At 44.3% G+C, this 16,087-nt stretch overlaps 1 protein-coding gene across 5 annotated transcripts; it reads right to left on the bottom strand.

The window, feature by feature from the left end:
• Positions 1–558: 558 nt before the first annotated feature.
• On the bottom strand, positions 559–13,058 carry LOC145514374 (histone-lysine N-methyltransferase PRDM9-like). Of its 5 annotated transcripts, none has more exons than XM_081512074.1 (8): positions 12,905–13,058; positions 11,814–11,911; positions 11,284–11,407; positions 10,866–10,976; positions 5,468–5,517; positions 3,568–3,724; positions 1,441–2,215; positions 559–1,359 (listed from the first exon to the last, which is right to left on the bottom strand). In XM_081512074.1, the coding sequence occupies exons 2-8, from the start codon at positions 11,886–11,888 to the stop codon at positions 1,011–1,013; spliced, it is 1,641 nt and encodes a 546-aa protein (XP_081368200.1). In that variant the 5' UTR covers positions 11,889–11,911; positions 12,905–13,058; the 3' UTR covers positions 559–1,010. The 5 variants fall into 5 exon arrangements, with proteins under 5 accessions (XP_081368200.1, XP_081368202.1, XP_081368204.1 ...); XM_081512076.1 differs by having other exon boundaries at positions 1,525–2,215; XM_081512078.1 differs by having other exon boundaries at positions 1,525–2,212.
• Positions 13,059–16,087: the final 3,029 nt, after the last annotated feature.

Raw genomic sequence — 16,087 nt, 5'->3', positions numbered from 1 at the left:
GCCAGCCTCTGCCAGATTCTCCCTGTGCTCATGCATCAGACTAAAATGCTGCTGCCTCCACCGTGTGTCACAGATGAGAACAGAGACACAGAGAGGCTGAGCATCTTGCCCCAGGTCACACAGCTGCTGAGGGCAGGGCTGAGAATTGGACCCCTGTGGTCGAATCTGGAGTCCAGATGCTGTGATGACTCTGAGGGAGCGGCAAAGATCAGATGGCCCAGGCTGAGCCAGGCACACACACACGCACACACTCAGGTGCACAAGGCCTTCACTTTGAGGCTACAGAAGTCAGAGGAAACCAGAGGGCAACCAGGAGAGGCCAAAGGAGAGTCGAGGCCTATAAGGAGGAGAGGCCACACTTCCCAGGAGGCCAGGGAGTTCTCTTCTCTGGTGAGTCTGTCTCAAACCCTAGATTCCTCTCCCTGGACCCAGGAACTGACTGTCCAGTGGCCTAACTGAGTTGGCTCCAGAATTATGCCTTCCCAGGGGTTCAGCTACCACTGGACCCCACTGCTCTCAGTAATACGCGGGAAATAAGTAGGTAGTCTGGGCTTCAGATTTGTTTGGAGACAAAATTTATTAGAAGAGGAGTACAAAAAACCACGAAGGCAATTGGCATGAACATCTCCAGAACACTTAAGAAACCCTCTGCTGTTTATCTACCTCCTTTCCTGTCATGAAAGTGTCATAAAGTGAAAGTGTCATAAAGGTCTATTTAATCAACTAATTCTGTGCTTATCACACTCTTTCCTTCAAATATTTATTTACATATTTATTTATTTGGCTGTGCTGTGTCTTAGTTGCAGCATGTGGGAGCCAGTTCCCCAATCAGGTATTGAACATGGGTCTCTGCATTGGAGTCTCGGCCACTGGACCACCTGGGAAGTCTCTCCTCATACTCTTGGGGACAGTAACGGGTCAGAGACCTCCTCTGAGGCTCCCTTAGAGCTGAGGCATGGGGTGGCTGCAGTAATCCTCCTGTGGCTAAGATGTGGTTTGTTAGTCATGACTCACTCACACTCCCTGCAAATATAGGGCTTCTCCCCTGTGTGTGTCCTCTGGTGTCTGATGAGGAGGGACTTCCAATGGAAGCTTCGCCCACACTCCCCGCAAACATAGGGCTTCTCCCCTGTGTGTGTCCTCTGGTGTGTGATGAGGACTGACTTAACACTGAAGCTTCGCCCACACTCCCCGCACACATAGGGATTCTCCCCTGTGTGTGTCCTCTGGTGTCTGATGAGATTGGACTTCCGACTGAAGCTTCGCCCACACTCCCTGCACACATAGGGCTTCTCCCCTGTGTGTGTCCTCTGGTGTCTGATGAGGACTGACTTCCGACTGAAGCTTCGCCCACACTCCCTGCACACATAGGGCTTCTCCCCTGTGTGTGTCCTCTGGTGTCTGATGAGATTGGACTTCCGACTGAAGCTTCGCCCACACTCCCCGCAAACACAGGGCTTCTCCCCTGTGTGTGTCCTCTGGTGTGTGATGAGGACTGACTTATCACTGAAGCTTCGCCCACACTCCCCGCACACATAGGGCTTCTCCCCTGTGTGTGTCCTCTGGTGTCTGATGAGGACTGACTTCCGACTGAAGCTTCGCCCACACTCCCTGCACACATAGGGCTTCTCCCCTGTGTGTGTCCTCTGGTGTCTGATGAGATTGGACTTCCGACTGAAGCTTCGCCCACACTCCCCGCAAACACAGGGCTTCTCCCCTGTGTGTGTCCTCTCGTGTGTGATGAGACTTGACCTATCCGTGGAGACCTGCCCACACTCTCCGTACTTGACTCTCATAATCCCTGAGACCCCTGCCCCCAAGAATAATTTGCCTGTGTCCTCTGGATTCAGTTTCTGGCTTGTGCTGGGCTCTTCTGTCATTCTCTCATGCACCCCAGAACCCCCTATTTGTCCTCTGGGTGAGTAGGAAGAGGCCCTTGAAATCCTCTTCAGACTTATGCTTTTCAGCAAAGGTTGGGGCCTTTCTTTGGCCTCGCGACCCTCAGGTTTGTCACTCGGGCTGTGTGGATCGGAATATCGCTGCTGCTGATTTTGATTGCCTGGGCAGGGATCCTCTGCTTGGAGGTGGTCTCTTTCAGATGGTCTCAGGAGTGTCTGAGAGGGGTGATTGTGTTGGATGTGCTGGCTGAGGAATTTCTGACTGGAGAAGGCCAGAGAGCAGGAGGCACATGGGTGGATCTTGGGCCTCGGTTCTGCTGAAAGAGGAAGCTTTTGGTCAGGTAGCTGGTTTGCCATGGTAAGGCCTGCCTACTAATCATCTAAGTGTTGACAGCGCATGATTTGTCTCCCATCAAGTGTGTCTTTACAGTCCACTTTTCCATTCCATTCTTATTCTCTACATCTAGAGAAATCTCGGAAGCTTGTGTCAAGGGCCTTTTCTATATATCACTCAGACTAGGGACCTTCCAGCAGCATCAGAAGCAGCATCTCTCCTGATAGAGGTGGATCTGCAGGGACCTTTCCCTGCGTGTAAGTATCTGAAAAGTCATGTTACAGTGGCCACAGGTACTTTACCCTACTGAGAGATAAGACTGATGACTTAAGTGGAATCTCCTGAGCAGCTCCCTGTGAGGGGAAAGGGTCTGTTAAGTTAGGGGTGCCTGGCCTGGAGCTCTCTGCATATGGGAGGCAGCACAGGGGGGTGGTTAGAGCAGGTGTGAGTAAATCTCCAGTCTCCTTTCTTCTGAGTTCTAAGATGGAGAACAGAAGCTAAGAAAGGCTGGTGGGGTCTGGAGAGTTAGTCCCTGTTTTATCACAAAGTGTGAGATCTCCTACATGTCCATCTATATACTTTGTTAAAACTTGTTTACATGTATTTTTACATGTATTTTTAAAACTTTTACTTTTGTAATTTTATGTTTTAAGGTTACATTATTTATTTCTTGGCCACGCTGCATGGTTTGTGGGATCTTAGTTCCCCGACCAGGAATGGAACCCCCGCCTCCTGCAGTGGCAGCGTGGAGTCTGAACCACTTAACCGCCAGGAAGTCCCTTCTCTATCCTTTGTTTCCTCTCCCTTTAACTACTGGTTCAGGAGACTGGGGCTCCACACTGACCACAGATGCCCAGTTCATTGTAAGCTTCCTGAACTTCCCGTTAGTAGGTTTAACTTCCCAACCTTCTTACTTAGGAAATAGTTCACTGACACATCTACTCAGAAAATATATGTTAAGGCGTTGACATGACACGTAAGGCATTGAGCAGAGTTCTGGGCATAAACACTAACAAAGCATGGTCCCTATCATCACAGCTGGATTTCCTGAACTACTTTTAGTTCAAAAAAGTGTCAGCACTTTTGCATTTAATGTAATGCTTTCAAACACTGTATGAGTTATGTATCCTTATCTTCACTTTACAGATGAGCAATCAGGACCTCAGAAAATGTATAAGATTTTCCCAAGGCCCCATTGCTAACTTCATGTCTCAGATCAGTCCAGCTTAAACCCAAGCCTACCCAAAGTCCACGCCACACACCCAGGCCATACTTATTAGCTTTTCTACAGGGATTAGAGAACTAATTAGAGGAACTCCCCAAATTTTCTCTTACCGACTTTTTGTCTGGGGTGCTGTCCAGCGGTCCTTGCTTTTTTGGGAGGGGGCACCGGTTTCTGAGCCTGCTTGGAGCCACTTGTCTTCAGCAATTTTGCTGCTCTCGGCAATTCCTTCAAACTAGATTTCTTACTTAATGGTGCCTTGGACATTCCCTTCCACGTGAGTAAAAGACAACATGCATTTCTTTAGTTCTTTAGGACTTTATGAAGTGTTGTCACATGCATGACTTTAGTTAATACTTTGACAATTCTTGGAAATACCTGGTGGAGGGGGGCTTCTGAACACAGGAGTGTAAAATAAGGACCTAAGTGGGTAGTGAAACAAAACTAGAATTCATATCTTAAGGTTCTTTCCCTTCAACTTTCTGCATAAAAGTGAGAGCAAGGCAGGGAGAATAGCTGGAGGTCAGGGAAAGAAGAGGGTAAGTGCTCATAGAGAAATCCAAGGGGTTTTCTATTAATTAGTGGACCTTTGATGGATGAGGAAGTATGGGAAATTACAGAGGGAACAAAACACATCTGGAAAATAAGGTGACAAAGGAGTGAGATTGAGAAGAGAAAAGATGATCGGCAGAAACACATTTAGACAATAAAGAAAACGAGCTGAAAGTTGCAGGTTGCCATGTCCTAGAGACAACGTTTGGAATTAAAGTAGCTAGCCTTATCAATTCTGCTTGAACAAGACTGTATGACTAGCTGGTTCTCCTCAGTTTCCTGATCCATAAATTGGTATACATGCTAATTCTTAATGTTACAGTGGACATGAAATTTAATAACATTTCAACAAATCGTTGTGTGAGCTATTTAGTACAGTATGAATGTGAGCGTACATCCCTGCCATCAATTTATCCCTTCAACTGCCTCTATATTTGAAGTCTAGCTCACAGATACTATGTTTAGCATTCTTTGACTGTCTCACTCCTAGGTGAATGTTTAAATGTGGAGTCACTCATTCACAAAACATTCAGGGGGCCCTCGGGGGCTTTGAGCTGGGCCTGGTCTTCTGAGAATTAACGGGTATGGGCCAGGCTCTCACAGCTCACAACACTGGGCAGGCTAAACAAATGATCCCAAACAGGAGAGTTGCCTAATCAGAGCTCAGGGGCAGGACTTGTGACTTCCTCCTGCAAGAACGAGCATTTGAAGTGATGCCCAGATGATGAGTTTCTACTCAAAAGTGGGTAACCTATGTGAAAGTCCTTCAGTTATTTTCTTATTTGTTGCTTTTCAGTCATAAACCTGAAGCTTGTCAGGGTTGCGAGTTGCTTCCTCTTATTGGAGTGGGAGGCTCTGAGGTAGGGATCCTGTCACCTTCATCCTGGACCGTCCACTCTACAAGCTGCCCAGCATGTCCTTAAGCTTCCCTTAGTCGATGTCTTAGCATATCCCTCCCTAGCACAGCACAAAAGAACTGAGGTTGAAAACATCTCTCAGATGAATGATATAAAGATGTATGAATAAACTTCATAAAACTATGTAAGTTGTAATCATTTTGTAAGGAGTTTAGAAAAAGTGCTTTGGATTAGATTGCACTACCAGTGATACTGTGATCTCAGGCATATAATAAATCATTTTTTTACCTCAGTTTTGTGATCGATAATGGTGATAGCTATATACCTACGTATAGGTACTGTAGGATTGTTTTAAGGTTTAAGTAAGTTTATTCACATAAAATGCTTAAAGTCTTAAATATTGTGAAAATAATGAAACAATAGGACAGCCTACTATTGTTGCTGTTCTTACTAACTGTAAAGATGGTGATGATATCAGACACAGTGCTAAAGACTCAGGACAGGAAGGCAGCAGGCTCCAGGAGCTCTGTGTTTTCTCCTATCCTCACCTGTGACTGGGTTCATGAGGAGGATATTTTGGCAACAGGATTTGGGAAATACTCACCTTCTGGTGTTTACTGTGCCCCACTCTGAAGGCCATCCTAGAAGGTTTACCTAAAAAATGATGAGAATCAGTGTTTCGGTTGGTAAATGTTTCCAAACTCTGGGCATTCTAATTGAGGACACATAATTCTGAGCCAGAGAGTGACAAGGACAAGGATTACCAAAGGAGGAATGGAAAATGATTTCTGTATCATCAACTCCTATGCTTCCACTGGGAGCATTACATAATTTTCTTAAAATTAAAAAAATATATGAAACTTCATCTGTGCCTCATCTGATGTCCATAAAGTATCTAATAAATTTACTAGCCTTTCATGACAAAAATACTCAACAAAGTAGAAATAGAAGGAAGTGACTGGAATATAATAAAGGTCATATATGAAGAGTATACCTCTAACATCATAGTCATCAGTGAAAAGCTGAAAACTTCTCTAAGACCCAGAAAAAAAGGCAAGGGTGCCCATTCTCAGCATTTCTATTCACCATAATGTTAGAAGTTCTAGCCAGGGCATTAGGTTAGAAAAGGAAACAAAAGGCTTCAATTTGGAAAGAAAGAAGTAAAATTATGTCTGTTCACAGAGGACATGATTTTATGTATAGAAAAATCTTTAAAATGCCACACACAAAAAAAACCCGCAGAGAAAGTTGCACACAGTACAAAATCAACATTCAAATATCTTTCCATGCATGAACAATGACCATTCAAAAAAGGAACATAAGAAAACAATCCTATTTATTTTTGATTTTTTTAAAACTATATTCAAGATCTAAATTTAAATTTTTAAAAATATTTATTTTTATTTATTTATTTGTGCCAGGTCTTCGTGCAGCATGTGGGATCTAGTTCCCTGACCAGGGACTGAACCCAAGTTCTCTGCATTGGGAGTGTGGAGTCTTAGCCTCTGGACCACCAGAGAAGTCCCAATAATCTTATTTATAATAGCATCAAAAAGAATGAAATAATTGGGAGTAAACTTAAGGAGATGAAAGACTTATACATTGAAAACTACAAAAGTATTGCTGAAAGGAATCTGACACAAGTAAATAGAAAGGCATCTCATGTTTATGGATTTGGAGACTTAATATTATTAAGCTGTTCATACTACCCAAAGCAAGTTAAAGATTCAATGCAATTCCTATTAAAATCCCAATGGAATTTTTTTCTGATATAGAAAATCCATCCTACAGTTAATACCGAATCTCAGAGGACCCCAAATAGGCAAAACAATCTTAGAAAGAACAGCAAAGCTGGAGGCCTCTGATTTCAGAACATATTACAAAAGTACAGGAACCAAAAGAGTGTAGTTTTGGCATAAAGTGTGTGCTCAGTCACTCAGTCATGTTGACTCTTTGTGACCTTTGGGACTGTAGTCCACCAGGCTCCTCTGTCCAGGGGATTTCTCAGACAAGACTACTGGACGGGGTTTCCATTTCCGTCTCCAGGGGCTCTTCTTAACCCATTGATTGAACCTGCATCTCCTGTGTCTCCTGAACTGAAGGCAGATTCTTCACCTGCTGAGCCACTGAGGAAGCCCGTTGGCATAAAGACAGACATGTCAATCAATGGAACAGAATAGACAGCCAGAAATAAACAGAAATCAAGCCAGGCTTCAACAATACGTGAACCGTGAACTTCCAGATGTTCAAGCTGGTTTTAGAAAAGGCAGAGGAAACAGAGATCAAATTGCCAACATCTGCTGGATCATTGAAAAAGCGAGAGAGTTCCAGAAAAACTTCTATTTCTTCTTTATTCACTATGCCAAAGCTTTTGACTGTGTGGATCACAATAAACTGTGGAAAATTCTGAAAGAGATGGGAATACCAGATATCTGACCTGTCTCTTGAGAAACCTGTATGCAGGTCAGGAAGCAACAGCTAGAACTGGACATGGAACAACAGACTGGTTCCAAATAGGAAAAGGAGTATGTCAAGGCTGTATATTGTCACCCTGCTTATTTAACTTATATGCAGAGTGCATCATGAGAAACACTGGGATGGAAGAAACACAAGTTGGAATCAAGATTGCTGGGAGAAATATCAATAACCTCAGATATGCAGATGACACCACCCTTATGGCAGAAAGCGAAGAAGAACTAAAGAGCCTCTTGATGAAAGTGAAAGAGGAGAGTGAAAAAGTTGGCTTAAAGCTCAACATTCAGAAAACTAAGATCATGGCATCTGGTCCCATCACTTCATGGGAAATAGATGGGGAAACAGTAGAAACAGTGTCAGACTTTATATTTTGGGGCTCCAAAATCACTGCTGATGGTGATTGCAGCCATGAAATTAAAAGACGCTTACTCCTTGGAAGGAAGGTTATGGCCAACCTAGATAGCATCTTTAAAAGCAGAGACATTACTTTGCCAACAAAGGTCCGTCTAGTCAAGGCTATGGTTTTTCCAGTGGTCATGTATGGATGTGAGAGTTGGACTATAAAGAAAGCCGAGCACCGCAGAATTGATGCTTTTGAACTGTGGTGTTGGAGAAGACTCTTGAGAGTCCCTTGGACTGCAAGGAGATCCAACCAGTCCATCCTAAAGGAGATCAGTCCTGGGTGTTCATTGGAAGGACTGATGTTGAAGCTGAAACTCCAATACTTTGGCCACCTCATGCAAGGAGTTGACTCATTGGAAAAGACCCTAATGCTGGGAAGGATTGAGGGCAGGAGGAGAAGGGGACGACAGAGGATGAGATGGTTGGATGGCATCACCGACTCGAAGGACATGGGTTTGGGTAAACTCCGGGAGTTGGTGATGGACAGGGAGGTCTGGCGTGCTGCGATTCATGGGGTCGCAAAGAGTTGGACACGACTGAGAGACTGAACTGACTGACACTCTTGGATACATGGTCTAATGATCTTCATCAAGGGTGTCAAGACAATGGGGAAAGTTTAATCCCTATAACGAATGGTGCTGGGGAAACAAAATATCCATACGCAAAATAACGAAGATCTTACATCATGAAGAAAAATCAACTCAGAATGGATTAAAGACCTAAATGCAAGACTTGATAAGACTCTTAGAGGAAAACAAGGGTGAAGCTTCATGACACTGAATCAGCAATGATTTCTTAGATATGGTACCAAGTGCACAAGTATTAGTAATGAAGTAAAAATAGACATATGAGATTACATTAATCTGAAAACCTCTGTGCAGCAAAGGACACAGTGAACAGAGTGAAAAGGCCACCTAAAGGACGGTAGAAAATATTTGTAAAATATGTATCTGATAAGGGGTTAATAAGCATACACCAATATGAAGCCTTCCTATAAGTCAGAAAGAGAACCTGATTGACCATGATGGAACCCTGATATCAAACTTCCATGCTCCAGCATTGTAAGAAAACAAATTTCTGCTGTTTAAGGCATGCAGTCTGTTTTGTTATGGCAGTCTGAGCTGACTAATACAGTGGGAGACAGAATTAAATAGACATTTCTCCAAAGAAGATACACAAATGGCCAACAAACATATGAAAAGATGCTCAATATTACTAATCAATAGGGAAATACAAATTGAAACCTTCTGTGATGGGCAATATGAATAAGAAGACAATAGCAAGTTTGGTAAGGATATGGAAAAATTAGAACCCTTATACACTATTGTTGGAAATGTAAGATGTTGCAACCTTCATAGAAAACAGTATGGAGTTTCCTCAGAAAAGTAGAACTGCTGTATGATCTAGCACTCGAACTCAAGAGTATATTTCCATAAAAAATTGAAAACAAGATCTTCAATAAATAGTGTGCACATCTATGGTCATTGCAGCATTATTCCCAGTTGATGAGATGTGGAAGCAATCTAAATGTTCACTGGTGGATAAACAAAGATTATATATAAGATATATCTTATATCTGTTATATACACATGCACACAATGGAATGTTTTTAAGCCTTAAAAAAGAATTCTGTCATATGCTACATCAGGGATGGGTCTTGATGATATGCTAAGTAAAATGAATCAATCCAAAAAAGACAAATATTGCCTGATTCCACTTCTATGAGGTATCTAAATTAATCAAATCCATGGAAACAGAAAATATAACATGGTTGCCAAGGGCTATGAGGAGGAAGGATTGGAGAATTGTTCCTCAGTGGGTTAGGGCTTCAGTCACATAAGATGGAAAAGTTCTACAGATTTGTTGTACAGCAATGTGTATATATATCCCCGGTGGCTCAGCGGTAAAGAATCCGCCTGCAATGCAGGCGATGCAACAGACGCGGTTCGATCCCTGGGTTGGGAAGATCACCCGGAGTAGGAAATGGCAACCCATTCCAGTATTCTTGCCTGGAGAATCCCATGGACAGAGGAGCCTAGCGGGCTACAGTCCATGGGTACGCAAAGAGTTGGACACGACGGAGTGATTAACACTATGGCCACTAACACTAATGTGTACATAATTAGCAAGAGTGTACCATACACTCAGAAATTGTTAAGGTAAATAAAGATGTGCAGAGGTATGGTGAACCGTGGCATATGTATTCCCTATGAAGAATCTCTCTTCATGTCAAAACCTTTGCAGACAACCAAATGTTTGTTTTTCATATCCCTTTCACTAGTTTTAATAACCTAAGGGAACAGAGGGACTTCCCGGGTGACATAGTGGATGAGAATTTCCCTGCCGATGCAGAGGGCACAGTGTCACAAACTACTGAGCCTGCATGTGCTCTGCAATGAGAAGCCACTCACTGCAACCAGAGAAAGCCTGTGCACAGCCACGAAGATCCAGTGCAGCCAAAACTAAATAAATAATTTTTAAAAATCTGGGAGAACAGAAATTCATAGACGGAGAATTATAGAACTATCTAAATTGTTTTCTCCAGTCTAGCAAGATTAACTCTTCTAAACTGAGCAGCAGAAGAGGAAATGAGCTGCTCACTTCTATTGTATAATGAGTGCACTTCATTTTATTTACCTGATGCTGTCTCTGGTCAGTGAAATGTGGGAAAGATCAGGGAGAATAAATAGTTCTCTCAAACCCTTTCCCAGAATTAAAACAAAGAATTAGTTTCACCTTAGGGTAAGAAGATCATGTGTTGTGTTATATACATACATAAATAATGTATCTTGACATAACATGTTAATCATTTCCTCTTCTAAGAGATTTAATTCAATAATCAATTATGAGGTTAATATTAAATCTCTTTGGTGAATTTATTTCTAAGGTTTCTTTAACTGCCATTCATTAAGAATGTTTAGCAAAAATAATTCTTTTTAAAAAGGATGATAAATTTTAAACAAACTTTTGAGAATTATACTGGAAAACCTATACCTTCACCTCCATTCAGGCTTATGTCAATATTCAGCCACAACCACTACAGAATGCTGAAAATTATGTTTTCTTTGCTAGCGGCTGAGATGTAGTTTTCAGGAAGACACCGCTAAAACCTCCTGGCCCCTCACCTTGCTTCCTTGGTGTCCATTCTTCATCAGAATCCTCAGTGTCATCTACCTGGGGCAGTGTCATGACCTTCCTGCGGTGATGCATGAAAGCTGGTCGAGTGGCTCTGAAACCTGGAAAGAAGCAAAATATTTGTTCTAAGAAGGAGGAACAAAGCACAGAAGCAATGGAAAGTGTCACAAAGTCAAGGAAATCAGTAGGATGAGCTGGGAGAATCTAGAACAAGGCAAGAGGTGAGCTCTGCGCTGCAGGGTCAACCTCCCTTTGGTACAAAACAATAAAAATTTCCTCCAGGTTAGTCTCCACACAAAAGGCAACTGTGAGCAAATGAAGCCGTCTAAGAGAGGGCCAAGTGAACACTGAGGGTGAAGACCTGTTTCATGTTTCCCAGGCTTACAGGCACCCAGCACTTCCTGTTACCTATAGCAATCAGTGCTTCGTAGTTCCTTTTCACATTCATATATCGAATTTTTTCCCATTCTCCCATCTCTTCCCATTCTTCCTTGGAGAAGTATACAGAGATGTCTTTGAAAGCATCTTTGGCCTAAGGAAAATAATAGATTTCATCAGTAATTTACTAATATAAGTCAGAACTTAGAGCTGGGCCTTTTCCTCCACCTTTTGTGCAGGGAGTAGCCTGAAGCTACTGGATGGTCTCTGTGAGGCAGGGATGAAGACTTTCCTTCCCAACTGTGTCCTGCTTAACTGAACAAACACTGAACATTTTCCTAACTCTCCCTGGACACAGAGCAGTTGATGATGCTAGTGTCCTGTTTTGTCCCACTCCACCCCACCATCGCAGACAAGACCAGGCATTCCCATCCTGTGTATGGTCACAGAGAAGTTCACTCAGCTGCCCAGGCAAGCAGTCTGTGGTCCTTCAGGGACCAGCGCCGTGTCCTTCCTATAGAGCTGGCTTAGAGCCCAGCTTTGCCGCCTCTGCCTCTCACCGTGGGCTTCCACTCTGTTCTCCCGGCATCTCCCTCAGTGCTCTCCTCTGGAGACCTGTTCGGCCTCATGGCCATTGGAGTGCTCAAGGCCAAGGTGCCTGTGGAAGAAGAAGGTGCTGAGATAGCCCAGACCACTGTCCAGAGCCTGGTCTGTCTTCCTTAGGTGGAGTGTCCAGGGCAGGAAGGTGAGGGGAGAGTCGGGGTGAGGGTATTGGTGGGATGGACGGATCCTGACCAGCTATGACAGACCAGCCTAATGTGAACTAGATTTGGTTTCTATGGTTCCCCTGCAGTTCAGCCCCTCCGAGGAAAGGCACTGGGAGGGACGTGTCTGTGGGTGACGGAGGGAGTCCGAGAAAGGCACTGGGAGGGACGTGTCTGTGGGTGACGGAGGGAGTCCTGAGGAGACCTGGAAGCCCCTAACTGCTGGACTGGGGTCAGGCTGAAATCAGGGCTCTGTTTCAGTGCAGGAGAGGGAATATTTCTCCAAGAAGGGTTTTGAGGACCTCCGCCTGGAGACTCAGAAAAATCTGGGCATAACGTGGGTTCTACGTCTAAGGGACAGGTCACTTGGCTTGAGGAGAGCTGGGTCACACGGGCTGAAGGAAGTGGGCTCTTCAGACAGAGGGGACTGGGGATCTTTTGGCTGATGTAGAATGCGCAGGGTGAGAGAACTTGGGATCTTTGAGGCTGAGGAAATCGGGGGTTTCTTATTAAGGCGCTTTAGGTCTCCAACAGGCATGACAGTTGGGGTCTTGAGGAGGAAGAGTTTTAAGAGCTCCCAGGCTGAGGTATTCAAGGTCTCCGAGGTTAAGGAAATTTGGTCTCTCTGCGGTGCTATTTTTAGGGTGCCTCAGGCTGAGGGGAACTGGGGTCACTCTAGGTATTTGAGGGTCGCAGCACTAGGGGATTCGGTGTTTCTGCGGGTGAAGGGACTTGTAGTCTCTGAAGCTGACGAGACGCAAGCTTCCTTCAGGTTAGGACTCAAATTCCTCAAAGCTGACGGGATTTGGGGCCTCCCACCCTGGAATTTGAAGCCGTCAGGCTAAAGGTTTATGAGGTTTGTTCAGGGTGTGTTCCCGACAGTCTACCAGCTGTCCTGAGGCGTTGCCCAACCCGGCCTGGGGCGCGCTAGTAGCTCGGCGACGTCCAGTCCTCCCGCGCTGAGGCGAAGTGAAGGGCGAGCAGCCGGCCTGTACCCTGTCAGGCACGAGCGACCAATCGGCGTTGCGACCGAGGCAGTCTGGCCAATAGGCGCCCGGACGGTGCGGAGCGCGATGGAGGCCCCACCCAACCGCTCGGGGATTGGCTACTCTGGGGGCGTGTCTGTCAAGAAGCCTCCAGCGCGCAGGCGCATCTTGGTCGTTTTTTTTTGCTTGTTTTCAGGCAAGGCCTCCTATGCCTGGATCCTCAAGTGGGCGGGTTGTCCTCAGGCTCGGTGTTTCCTTCCAGTGTCCTCAACTGGAATCTCGGCTCCACCAGACTGTAGTCATGCTCCCGGACTTTCTTCTAGGCCCACTTGTGCCCTACCTTGTCAAATCCAGTTTTGGCAAGAACTCCATGTGATGAGTACAGCATTATTCAGGGCAAAAGGGTGCAATTAACCAAATTCTGATGAGACACAGGATAAACAACATATGGTCAAAGATTTAAACGCAAGGCATGGAATAAGTATGTTAGAAAAAACTTGGAGGATTTTAAACCTCAAAGTAGAAGTGGCACTGATGAGTCATCTGTAGGTATTAAAAGCCTTCAGAAATGAGGTATAAATAAAACCTCAAAGCTTTGCAAGTGTTTTCTGTAAAACGGGGCATCGAACTGGAGGACAAAGGATCCACAGAGCTGAGTTTGCTTGACACCTACTGGCTTCACAAGATAAAATAGGGATGCTGTTTCTGGCCGTTAGCTAGCTTTGCTCACAGAAAAACAACGTGATTTCCATGTATTGGAAGCAAGACAGCTGACTGTAGAATTAGTATCAAGTGGTGGTTTGGAGTCTGGACAGAGAAATGTTACCAGGAAAGTGAGTTTACCTCTTGGTGGGTGTTGAGCCAGAAGATACAACCCAGCCAAAGCTCATGGGAAGGAAAAGTGTATTACTTGCAGAACTATGGAGAACACCATGGATCTTTCCAGAGCAGTGTCTCTCTAAATTGCAAACTTGGGGAAGCTTTAATCTATGGGTACAGGCATGTTCAGGCTTTCATGGTGGCTCAGACGGTAAACAATCTGCCCATAGCAGAAGACCTGGGTTCAGTCCCTAAGTGGGGAAGATTGCCAGAGGAGGGCGCTGCAGTCCACTCCAGTATTCTTGCCTGGAGAATCCCACGGACAGAGAAGCCTGGTGGTCCATGGGGTTGCAAAGAGTCAGACACAAGTAAGTGACTAACATGTTAACTTGACAGGCGTGTTCACTAAGGGTCTTGGGCTGTGGCAGACTCCAGGCTTCAGTTGATTGAAATCTTGACAGTTAGAACTAGTCACCATCAGCATCCCTTACATTCCAGCTGGTCTGGTATAGATATAGATATCTATTCTTGATACAGATATAGATAGCTATTCTTCTTCATATTCTTTCCACTAATCAGTTCAGTTCAGTCGCTCAGTTGTGTCTGACTCTTTGTGATCCCATGGACTGCAATACCCCAGCCTTCCCTGTTCATCACTAACTCCCAGAGTTTACTCATGTCCATTGAATCGGTGATGCCATCCAACCATCTCATCCTCTGTCATCCTCTTCTCCTCCCACCTTCAATCTTTCCCAGCATCAAGGGTCTTTTCAAATAAGTCAGTTCTTCACATCAGGTGGTCAAAGTATTGGAGCTTCAGCTTCAGCATCAGTCCTTCCAATGAATATTCAGGACTGATTTCCTCTAGGATTGACTGGTTGGATCTCTTTGCAGTCCAAGGGACTCTCAAGAGTCTTCTCCAACACCACAGTTCAAAAGCATCAATTCTTTGGCACTCAGCTTTCTTTATGGCCCAACTCTCACACCCATACATGACTACTGGAAAAACCGTAGCTTTGAGTAGATGGACTTTTGTTGGCAAAGTAATGTCACTGCTTTTTTTTGTGTGTGTGTGTGCCTTAAAAAGATCACACTTCGGTTTACATTTATTTTAATTCACTGCTTTTTAATATGCTGCCTAGGTTGGTCATACCTTTTCTTTCAAGGAGCAAGAGTCTTTGAATTTCATGGCTTGAGTCACCATGTGCAGTGATTTTGGAGCCCAAGAAAATAAAGTCTGTTACTATTTCAATTGTTTCCCCATCTGTTTGCCATGAAGTGATGGAATCGAATGCCATGATCTTCGTTTTCTGAATGTTGAGCTCTAAGTCAGCTTTTTAACTCTCCTCTTTCACTTTCATCAAGAGGCTCTTTAGTTCTGCTTCACTTTCTTCCATAAGGGTGGTGTCATCTGCAAATCTGAGGTTATTGATATTTCTCCTGGCAATCTTGATTCCAGTTTGTGCTTCATTCAGCCTGGCATTTCGCATGATGTACTCTGCACATAAGTTACGTAAACATGGTGATGATATATAGCCTTGACGTACTCCTTTCTCAATTTAGAACCAGTCCGTTGTTTCATGTCTGGTTATAACTGTTGCTTCCTGACCTTCATACAGATTTGTCAGGAGGCAGGTAAGGTGGTCTGGTATTCCCATCTTTTGGGAATTTTCCAACAGTTTGTTGTGATCCACACAGTCAAAGGCTTTGGCATGGTCAATAAAGCAGAAGTAGGTGTTTTTCTCGACTCTCTTACTTTTTCTATGATCCAGTGGATGTTGGCAATTTGATCTCTGGTTCCTCTGCCTTTTCTAAATCCAGCTTGAACATCTGGAAGTTCTTGGTTCACGTATGTTGAAACCTCACTTGGAGGATTTTGAGCATTACTTTGCTAGCATGTGAGATGAGCGCAGTTGTGCAATAGTTTGAACATTCTTTGGCAGCGCCTTTCTTTGGGATTGGAACGAAAATTGACCTTTTCCAGTCCTTGTGGCCACTGCTGAGTTTTCCAAATTTGCTAGCATATTGAGTGCAGCATTTTAAGAGCATCATCCTTTAGGACTTGAAATAGCTCAGTTAGAATTCCATCACCTCCACTTGCTTTGTTCGTAGTGATGCTTCCTAAGGCCCATTTGACATCACATTCCAGGATGTCTGGCTCTAGGTGAGTGATAACACCATCGTGGTTATCTGGGTCATTAAGATCTCTTTTGTACAGTTCTGTGTATTCTTGCCACCTCTTCTTAATATCTATTGCTTCAGAAG

The sequence above is a fragment of the Giraffa tippelskirchi genome, chromosome 7 (assembly GCF_054371585.1).
Source record: "Giraffa tippelskirchi isolate mGirTip1 chromosome 7, T2T-mGirTip1v1.2.pri, whole genome shotgun sequence".
In the NCBI taxonomy this organism is placed as follows: Eukaryota; Metazoa; Chordata; class Mammalia; order Artiodactyla; family Giraffidae; genus Giraffa; species Giraffa tippelskirchi.
The sequence above is the reverse complement of the archived record's forward strand: the minus strand, read 5'-3'. Positions and strand labels throughout refer to the sequence as shown.